The sequence below is a fragment of the Solanum pennellii genome, chromosome 2 (assembly GCF_001406875.1).
Source record: "Solanum pennellii chromosome 2, SPENNV200".
Classification (NCBI taxonomy): Eukaryota; Viridiplantae; Streptophyta; class Magnoliopsida; order Solanales; family Solanaceae; genus Solanum; species Solanum pennellii.
In genome coordinates, this window is record NC_028638.1 from 43,270,279 (window position 1) to 43,280,611 (window position 10,333).

Sequence of the window (10,333 nt, forward strand, 5' to 3'; positions counted from 1 at the left end):
TATATATATATATAACATATTCTATATGTTTTTTATAATTAATTTATTTTATAAAATATGCGAAAATCGTCTCAAAAAGATTTTAGTTTTGTTTAACGACTTACTAAATTTAGTAGCTTGTAGTTTGGATCCTTAGTTATAGGTAAAATAAAAAAAAATTAGTTCATCTTGCCATAATTTGATTAATATGTTTTTTTTATATATAATTCTATATATTTAGTTTATTCTAAATCTTTGAAAGTCATCTCAAAGGGATTTTGGTTTTACTTAACACAGAGCACATTTTCGTCCTTTATGATGAGGGATTAAGACACGTCACGCCCTTTTTGTAAGTCAATTTATTATACGCGTAATATATCTCTGCATTATTTGATGATCAATTGAAATACTAAAAAAAAATCATTTTACGTGGTGAATTTTCTGTTAACACAATATTTCTTTCTTTTTTTATTTTTCAAAAAAAGTGCTTAAAACTCTTAATAGAGCAGATTTATGAGTTTAGTTTATATTGTCTCCATTTAGAATGGATATGATGATGACGTTCAAAAAACGCTCTTTTAAAACCCTTTAGAATGCCCTTTTTATTAATTATTTCTAGTAATAAATAGTCACAAACTTTAACATAATTTTGCATTATTATTTTTTATCAAATATTTTTTATTAGTATCTTTACAATAATAATATTTCTATTCATAAATATAAATTCAATGCATAGCCATGAAAGTTTTTATTCGACGTCGTTCAATTAATTGTATAGCCTTATAATAAACTAGTAACAATCAATATAAGAGTTTTTGAAAGATTTTATTATAATCACGGAATACTTTAATTACTCAATATTTTAAGATTTTAGAATCATAATGCTTAAAATTCTTATACATAATATTAAAAGGATTTTATTTTCATTGAGGAAAATGAGTCAAGATTAATGGTAAGAAATTTTTTTCTATAAGTATTTTGCTTAGTTTTCTCAAAATTTAAGAGTATTAAAAAGGTGATTTATACACCTAGAATAGTTCAAAAACCATAGTATAATTTTTGTATGATATTTCCTAATATGCCCTCAGTTTGTTGGATTATAAGATTTAAGCCCAAAAATGCAACAAGAAAATTCATTTTAATATTCCAAAATTTGGATAAAGTGGTCTTCTATGACCTAAAAAAGCTTGTTTTCTTTAGAAACCATACAAGTCCTATTGCCTGAGGAGAAATACCAAGATTTTTTTTTAGAAGTAGTTTATTTTTAACCAATAAGTTTAATTTTAAAATTTAAAACACTTATGAGCAACAATTATATTTGACTAAATTTTTAAAAGTGCTTCTAAGTATATTTTTCTTAAATGTGTTTTTCAAAAAAAAAAAAGGTTCAAAAATAGTTTATTGCTACTCTATAGAAATACCTTTTTTTTTTCTCCCAAACACCTCATTGTTTATTAGAATAAATAAATCTTGACAAAAAAACAAATACTTTTGAGCTAAATATTTGGTCAAACAAGTTATTATTCATTTAGCTATGAAAAAATTATATGGGCATTAAAGGATTTTAACAAAGAAAAATCATTGCTTGTATTATTGAATTAAGCAATCAGCTCAAGTAAACAAGTTCAGTTTGAATGACTTTATTGATACAAAATATTATTTTTAACTTGTCTTTTTTAAAGGTCTTACCCTTTTTTGATCTCTTGATAACCAAAATCTTTAAAAAATTAAGATGAAAGATGCTTATCTTTCAAGCTGCTCACTCTTATCTATTGATACAAGTACAAAATAAACATAAGTGACTTGAAAATGAACAATTATTCTATAGTAAGATGATCTTGTAAATTAGTATACATTCACACTCCACAACTATATCATCTATCCATTGATATGTACTAAAACTTCATTGCAAGCGTATTCATTAGAGAATCTCACGGAACTTATATTATACCAGTATGATGTTGATAGAACATCACCATGTGAATAGCAAGATGTGAGGAAATAACCCCTTGGCAAGGTATAGGACGATCCTAGCAGCGTAAGGCAAAACGATGTACCATTACATAATTCTTAAGTGATGTTTGTCCATTAGAGAAACTTCTACAGAAGTATTTTGTATTCTTATATACACAGAGTTAATTGTATTTTTATATACAAACAGAGTTTTATTGTATCTTTGCATATAGACTGAGTTACTTTTGTATTTCTAAATAAACAGACATGTTATCCATGTTCTAAAAGCTTTTTCTTATATTGCATTCCTATTATTGCTTTATACTGAAATGAGTTAGTTGAGTTAAGTTGAGCGAAGGTATGTTCTTTTAGTTCTTTTCAAGCTTAGGTCTTGTTTTAGGATTCCCTTCGTATGCTCACATTCAATGTACTGATGTCATTTGGCTTGCATCGTTGTTATGATGTAGATACAAGTAACTAGGATCAGCATCCAGCTCATCATTGATTCTAGTTGAGCTTCAGAGTTATTGGTAAGCCTCCTTACTTCTAGAGGATCCCTTTTATTGCTTTATTAGTTAGTCCATTAGCATGTTGTGGATCTTTTTACGACATCCATCTCAGTTGTTAGAGGCTTCATAGATAGTTAGTTATTGTTAGTTCTTGAGTCTTTTCCATTTTTCAGTATTGATGTTGAGACTTGAGTTGTCATTTTAGCTAGTTGGATTGTTCTTTTAAGGCATTCTACGTTTATTTCATGAGTTGATCTTTTAATACTATTTAATTTCCTTGTTATATAAGTCTTTCGTTGAGTAGTAATATAAGTCAGGTCAAGGGTTAGCTTGGGGCTAGCAATAGTTCTCGAGTGTCAATTTCGTCCAGGGTGTAGGCTCAAGGCGTGACACCAACTACGGGAAAAGGGTCAAATATGTCCCTAAACTTTTCGAAAAGGTTTAAATATGCCCCCCGTTTAAAGTTTGGTCCATTTATACCCTCGCCGTCCAATTATTGGTACAAATATGTCCTTATGGGCGTTAGTTGGCCACCTCAAAATATCCAGCGCATTTTACTTTTCTTTAATTGCCCAAATGGATTTTCCACGTCATTTTAATATTACATTGTGGCATTTATATTACAAAAGAGAAAGGGTCAAATATGCCCCTAAAAATCCGACCCATTAAACCCTTTTATTACCCATATTTTATGGTTCAATTATACCCCTCTTTTAAATAACTTATCCTACCCATATCCGACCCAAAACCCATATCCCTTTTCCCCCAAAACAAATCCCTAATTTCCTAAACTGCCTGGATTTGAGATTCTTTGGTAGGAGTGAAAATAATTGATGGTTTGAAGTCGGAGGTTATCCTTACGTTATCTGAATAGGAGTTATAAATGGTTGAATATGATGAGTTTTTAGGAGTGTGGATGACTTGTGATATTAATAAGGTTGAGTTCATAATTTTGTGAGAAAGACATTCAATAAAGTCAGCATGAGTACTTTTGTAAGCCCATGAATATGATGATGAAATTAGGCAAAAGGAGAGAAAGAGAAAGATTGTTAACTTACTCATAATTGATTGTAATTTGTTTTTGATGTGGACAAAATGGAAAACTAACAACTTTGGTTTATAGTTTTAGCTTTGATTTATTAATTAGTTACCCACGTTATAGAATATTAAGTATTAGTTTTCTTGCAATAAAAAAAAATATTAAGTACAGTAAAGAGTTTACTTTACTGTACATTGCACGTTTGAACACGTGCAATGTGTCTTGCACGTTTAATGGGTGACAATAGAAAGTAGAATTTAATTTATATCGATTGGTGTAAGATGTAAAATATATTCATTTTAAAGATAAAATACATAACTATTTTATCTTATGTTTGATTAGAGATATACATAATTTTGAAAATATTTATTTTATTATTTGTATATTAGTGATAGATAGATCATCTCATCTATTTAATGAAACAACTAATTTAATTAATATTCTTAAGATAACTTATTTTATCGCAAAATTAAATTATAATATTCTTATTTCCAATCAAACTATTAATCTTTTTATTCAAATGGAAGATGCACAGGCATCCACATGGCTAACGTGAATTATTTGTTTTAATTTTTATTTTATGGTCATAACATGATTACATGAGTATTATAATTATCATTAAGATACCCAATTCCCTTTAGAAACCTATCCATTTAACCTATTCCCAAACTAAAAAATTTTGAATTCTAACTTATAATAATTACCAACTATTTTAATCTTTTTAAGAGATGGAATAACTTCAAAGGTAAGAGGTTCTACAAGAAATATTTTTGGTGAAAAAAATGACATGCCATATTGTGGTCTTTGAACTAAAATTGGAGATGGGTGATTTGATTGCTAAGTTGACAAGTGTATTTTTCGTTAAAATTAGGGTATATTTGAACTAAAGTATAACGGGAGGGGTATGAATCGAAAGTATAACGAAGGATATATTTAAACTATTTTCAATAGTACATGAGTGTAAGACCCTTTACAGTTCATTTAATTCAGTAAGGTATCAATAAAGCGTGATGAGCGTTAAAAAATACTAAACTATACTTTTTATTAAATATTCATATCTTAACTATTGAGAATGTTAAAGTTTCATACATAAATCACTTTTTAGTTTGAATAAGTAGGTATAGGTATATATGTGTCTAGGGGGTTCGATGAATAATTAAATAAATAAATAGAAGATAATAATTAATTGGTTAAAGAAATTTATTTCAATATCTTCCAGCGAATAAATTGTTAAGAAAAGAACATTTTTATCTTTTGTATTTTTTGCTAGAAAAGTAATTTACTTGTGGAATTTAAATCTCTAGATAAATTAGTTGGGGATTTTGAAATTAGCAGGAAATTATTACCTTTACCTTCTGATTCTTTTTCATGAGAAATTCCTGCGAGTTTTCATACAAAATTCCGAGAAAAATCTTCATATACTCTACACTTTTCTTATAGTGTTTGTAAACAAGTTGCGCAACATTTTGTTCCAATGTCCATGGCACATTGAACACCGTTACCTTCTCTGTAATATCAACTAATTTTATTTTCCATGAGATAATGAGACCAAAACTGGTCCCTCCACCTCCTCTAATAGCCCAAAAGAGATCCTCACCCATTGATTCTCGATCCTGGATTTGTCCGTTAGCATCAATTAATTTTGCATCAATGATGTTATCAGTAGCAATACCAAATTTTTGTGACATCATACCATATCCTCCGCCACTAAAGTGTCCACCAACACCAACACTAGGGCAAACCCCAGCAACAAAGGCTAATTTTTTATTTTTTTCCGCGATTCTATAGTAAACTTCTTCTAGGGTCCCGCCAGCTTGAATCCAATCAGTCTTTTTTTTTTGGGTATCAATGGAGATTAATCTTGGGTTTCTAAGATCAATTAGGACAAAGGGGTTGTCAGAAATATATAGAAGTGTGGAGTCATCTCATATTTTTAGTCAACTTTTACTGTTCAATTGATACAAGTGATTGTTAAAAAGAAATAGTTATTAGAGTTGAAAATAAATGATTTGGTGGTTGACAAATTGGTAAGATTTGCAATCTTTTTTGACTTTGCTATATTTACCTATATCATTAATGACAAAGGCATGATTTTCTCCTTCTATAAATAGAGCATTCTTGCTCATTCGTAGAACACCAAGTTAGAGAGAGAAAACTATTTTGAGAACAAAATGAGGTTATTTCATAGACTATACAAAAATATTATGAGAGTAGAGTGTGAGCGATATTTTAGTAAGGTGGAAACTAAAAGAGTGTTGTTCCTTTTGAGTGTATAGTAGTCAGTTTGAGTATTGTATTCGTGACTACACAGTGTAAAATTCCTTACTATAGTGATATCAGTTGCTCCTATTGGCCCGTGATTTTTCCCTTGTTTAGAAAGGTTTTCACGTAAAATTTTTGGTGTCATCATTTTCTCATTAGAAGTGAAAATAATAGATGGTTTGAAGTTGGAGGTTATCCTTGGGTTATATGAAAAAGAGTTATAAATGGTTGAATATGATGTGTTTTTAGGAGTGTGGATGACTTGTGATATTGTGTTTGAGTTCTTAATTTTGTGAGAAATGCATTGAATAAAGTCATCATGGATATTGTTAACCCATGCATGATGATGAAAGGCAAATTGAGAGAAAAAGAAAGATTATTAACTTCTTCAAAATAATAGTCATAATTGATTATGGATGTTGGATAAAATGGAAGCTAAGAACTTTTATTTTATCATATATCATCATATCATATCATATATTATTAAAAATATGAACAAAAACAGTTGAAAGTTGAATTACGATTTTACCCCTTTTATAAATTAAATTATTATAAAATATTTAAATATTTAATTGTATAAATTTAATTAAATATCAATAACTTTTAAATTTTCTAAGATTAATTCCTAATTAAATATTTAATTTATTAATATTTATCATCTATAATCTATATATATATAATAATTATATTTTTTTTTTAAAACAAAGTCTTTATCTAAATTGCTATACTTTTCCTCTTCTTATAGCTTTTTCCTTTAACCCTCTCATGAATTATATTTTTTTCTTTTTCTTTTGGCTAAATAATGGAAGGATTTTATTTATTAATAAAAGTTCAACCATACAAAAGTGGAACTAATAGTTATATATAAGTCGTAGCTAGTAAGAATAAGAAATTAAAAGAAGCTTAATTAGTTTAAAGCCCTAAAACCAAGTAATTATATAATTTTCTTCTACTATTAGTTTTAAAAGAAAAATATTTCGTGCAAGAAAGGTATTATATACACATTCCAAAGACTAGTCAACTGTCATGTGTGTTCATATAGAAGATGCACATGCTTCCTCATGACTAACATGAATTATTAGCTTTATTTTATACTAATTTTTTGATACGTGTGTTGCATTATTCATCGTAATATTATATTATAAAATATTATATTTTGTGAGTGTCCATTATTCTAGTATTTAACTTCCACACCTCCACAATAATTGAAAGAAAAAAGAGAATTATATCTTGTTCTTTGATCTATATGTATGTATAGTACTTTGTCAAACTTTTTGTTTCATGTTATTACATTTTAAAGTTTAGGGTTGGAACACGTTATCAACACAAGAAATACTTATTGACTTCTATAATTTGACCTCACAAATTCACTTAATATCAAATTGAGGATGGTACATAACAATCATATTCAAACAAGAAGCTATAAATTATAATACATGTCGGATAATGTGTTATATGTTACAGTGTTTCCTATCAAGAATTTTTCATATCAGGGCTCGATTTCAAAACCTTTAGTTCAGAGAGGACCAGCCTCATCAACTACTCTACATTTGTTGGTGTTATAACTTTCCATGGTCAATTTCTCATGCTCAGTAACACTACAATTTCTATCTTGTTTTCTACATACTTTGTCTACCTTTTTTGTTACACATTATTTTTACATTTTTAATCTAGTGTTAGAACAAGTTATCAACACAAGTTTATATTCTTTCTCATCAAGAATCAATGGTCGGTATTCATTGACTTTTATGTTATATCAAATATCAAAGGTATGATGAATCACCATGGTGTGCTATTAAGAAAAATTCAAATGATAAGATGGTAAAAAAATAGAGATCATCATATTCTTCCTTATAGGGAGAAAAAAGAATAAATCAACATATACAATATGAATGTAGGACCAAAAATAATATCAAGTATATGAACCACCACAAAAAGGTTACTACATTATACATATTCTTAAAAACAGAGAAAAAGAACTCCATCTTCACTCAAAATAGAAACTTGCTCATCTCAAATTGTTGATTTGGTGATCTTGTGTCGATAAAACGCCTTCTTCTTCTTGCTAGAAGTGTTCTTGATTGTCAGCACAACCTTTCCTGCTTCAGTGTTCTTGAATGTGTTGCGAATTGTCGAGCTCACCTTCTTGTCCTTCTGAATGATTATAGTGTAAGAAGTCTCATCCTCTGGAACAAATTCCTCCTTATAGCTCACTTCTCCGCCCACAATCGTAACATCCCAGATAAATGTACTTTCCACCTGACATAATAAAGTTTAACACAACATTCAAAATCTCCGCGTAATATCAAAGCTCTCTCAATATATCCAAAGTTAGTTAATACTTACATCTACTGCAGGTATTTCAATTGTTTCAGTTGATCCAGCTTTAAGGAGAATCTCCGAAGCTTCACTGTCGGAGGCTGAAAACTCAAAGTCATTCTCCCTCTTGAGTCCACCATATTGAATAGGGATTTCATGGATTGGGATGTACCTAACTCAAGCCAAATAGTTCAACATTTAGGCCACATTAGACAGTAAAGTCAAACAGACTAAAACTGGATTTATGTTTGAAACTTACTTGAGCAAGGTCTCAGTGACCTTAGCAGGGCGAGCAAATACGAATTTGCTTTTGGTTCTTTGCGTTAGGAAAGGCGACAGCAGAGAGTGGACGGCGTAATACCAAAATGGAACATTGATGAATATCTGAAAAACAAACAGGTGAAATGGTTAGATAATTCAAGTAAGATATAATTCACAAATCACAGCTATGCTAATAAGACTCACATTTTTGGCAACAAATTCAGGATAGTTATCCTGAAGAAGATCAACGGCTTGTTTGGTTGCAACCCTGACTTCTTTCTTAGACGGTCCAGGCGAGTTCTTCAGATCATTTATCTGAAGCAGTGAACTAACACCTCCAGCTTTGAAATCAAGCTGCTGAATGCCCTTCTCCATTAACTGAACTCTCCACCTCAAGAACTGATTCCGTTTCTCCTCTGTCCCAAACGTTTTGTTATAAATCTCTTCATCTTCCAAAACTCCGAAAATGTTGTAACAAATAGGGTGTCCTTGGTTATCAACCCCACTCATGTAAGCAGCTGGAGCAAGATCTGAGCCCAAATCTTCCTCCAAGATTGATTGGATATTAAAATCCTTCCTCCATTGGAGTGTTTTCTTGAGCATTTCAAAAGATTCATTCACTTTGTAATCCCTTGCTCTCAAGAACTTCAATAGAACCACATTGGTTTTCTCATCCCCTTTGCTAGGCAAAATGGGTACACCCCAAATAGAAATCTCTCTATCCACTTCAACAACATCCAAATCACCCTCCTTCTCCTCTATATTCGCATCGGGATTTTCCTCATTCTTTCCCTCTTCCTCTAGAGACTTGTTGGTCTCTTCTTTTTTGAAGAGTGTGTTCCCAACAATGGCCTCCTCAACTATAGATTTCAACTCATTCAATGCCTTTTTCTCATTCTCTTTGAGATCAGAGAGGAAGTTGCTCTCTTCTCTATAAGAAGAGCTTTTCTCAATTGTATTAGGCTTGGATTCCTCTTCTTCATCTTCTTTTACTTTCTCATTCACCTCAACCTCCTCTACAACCTTGTTAGCAGCCACTAATTCCTCTTGTGGAACAACCACTTCAGCCACTTGAGTTGCCTCACATTGCACCTCAACAGTCATGTTTATAGATAAATAACACAATTACACAAGTGCTGGATCTTAGAAATCACCTCCTCCCTAAACAGCTGAATATCAAGTATAACAAAATTTTGAGTCCCTGAATCAGTGCCCTAAATAGCCAAAAAAAAAAAACATGATTTATTTCAAATTAAAACAATAAATTTAAACTAAGAGCCTTTTCAAATTGGCTTATTTCAAGTGTTTGGTCTAAAGCTTACAAGCACTAAATGATAAAAATAAACCAAAAATCAATCCAATAGATCTAAAAATGTGAAGAAAAAAAAAATACTCCCCCTTAAGAACCCTAAAAGATCAATATTTTCTGTTCAAGGTGATAGATAATGGATTTCCAATAACAATGTAGCTGAATCTAGTCAATCTAAAAACCTCTACAAACTACAACGGCATACTCAGTGTAATCTTCATAAACTAAAACCTCTATAAATAATAACAACACACCCAGTATAATCCCACAAGTTGAATCGGATAAAACTCATCAACTTAAACATAAAATGTCACAAATTTAATTTCATTTTAGAAGCACAAAATTAGAACTCATTCCCAAAAAAAAAAAAAGGAAGAGTTATTAGAAAATCACCTTTTGGAGTTGAATGAGGTTGCTTTGCTTGTGTGAAATTGTTGTGTTTGAGATTGAGAAATGAAAGAGGTGTTTTTATAACGGTAATATATTTGTTTGTGGGGCCCAAAACGGTCAAATTTAATGTTTAGTGTGACACCGCACCGCAGGACGCATGGCATGTTAGAGCCGTTGGGGGATTCGTTTCCAACCCTGTAATACAGCAAACTTTCCTTGTCTCTTTAATCATTTTTTATTTTCAGGTCCCACAACCCTTCATTATTTGATACAAGGGAAAACGGACAAATACATTTGAAACTATGGTAAATG

The 10,333-nt window shown here is 30.4% G+C and overlaps 2 protein-coding genes across 3 annotated transcripts; both read right to left on the bottom strand.

Moving 5' to 3' along the window:
- Positions 1–4,607: 4,607 nt before the first annotated feature.
- LOC114076008 (berberine bridge enzyme-like 21) lies at positions 4,608–7,394 on the bottom strand. Its single transcript, XM_027914198.1, has 2 exons — positions 7,379–7,394; positions 4,608–5,404 (listed from the first exon to the last, which is right to left on the bottom strand). The coding sequence occupies exons 1-2, from the start codon at positions 7,392–7,394 to the stop codon at positions 4,809–4,811; spliced, it is 612 nt and encodes a 203-aa protein (XP_027769999.1). The 3' UTR covers positions 4,608–4,808.
- Positions 7,395–7,556: 162 nt separating this feature from the next.
- On the bottom strand, positions 7,557–10,159 carry LOC107012013 (patellin-4). Of its 2 annotated transcripts, none has more exons than XM_027915068.1 (5): positions 10,025–10,159; positions 8,527–9,491; positions 8,321–8,445; positions 8,089–8,233; positions 7,557–8,001 (listed from the first exon to the last, which is right to left on the bottom strand). In XM_027915068.1, exons 2-5 carry the CDS (start codon positions 9,424–9,426, stop codon positions 7,756–7,758), a joined length of 1,416 nt encoding a protein of 471 aa, XP_027770869.1. In that variant the 5' UTR covers positions 9,427–9,491; positions 10,025–10,159; the 3' UTR covers positions 7,557–7,755. The 2 variants fall into 2 exon arrangements, with proteins under 2 accessions (XP_027770869.1, XP_015067205.1); XM_015211719.2 differs by having other exon boundaries at positions 8,527–9,536; positions 10,025–10,158.
- Positions 10,160–10,333: the final 174 nt, after the last annotated feature.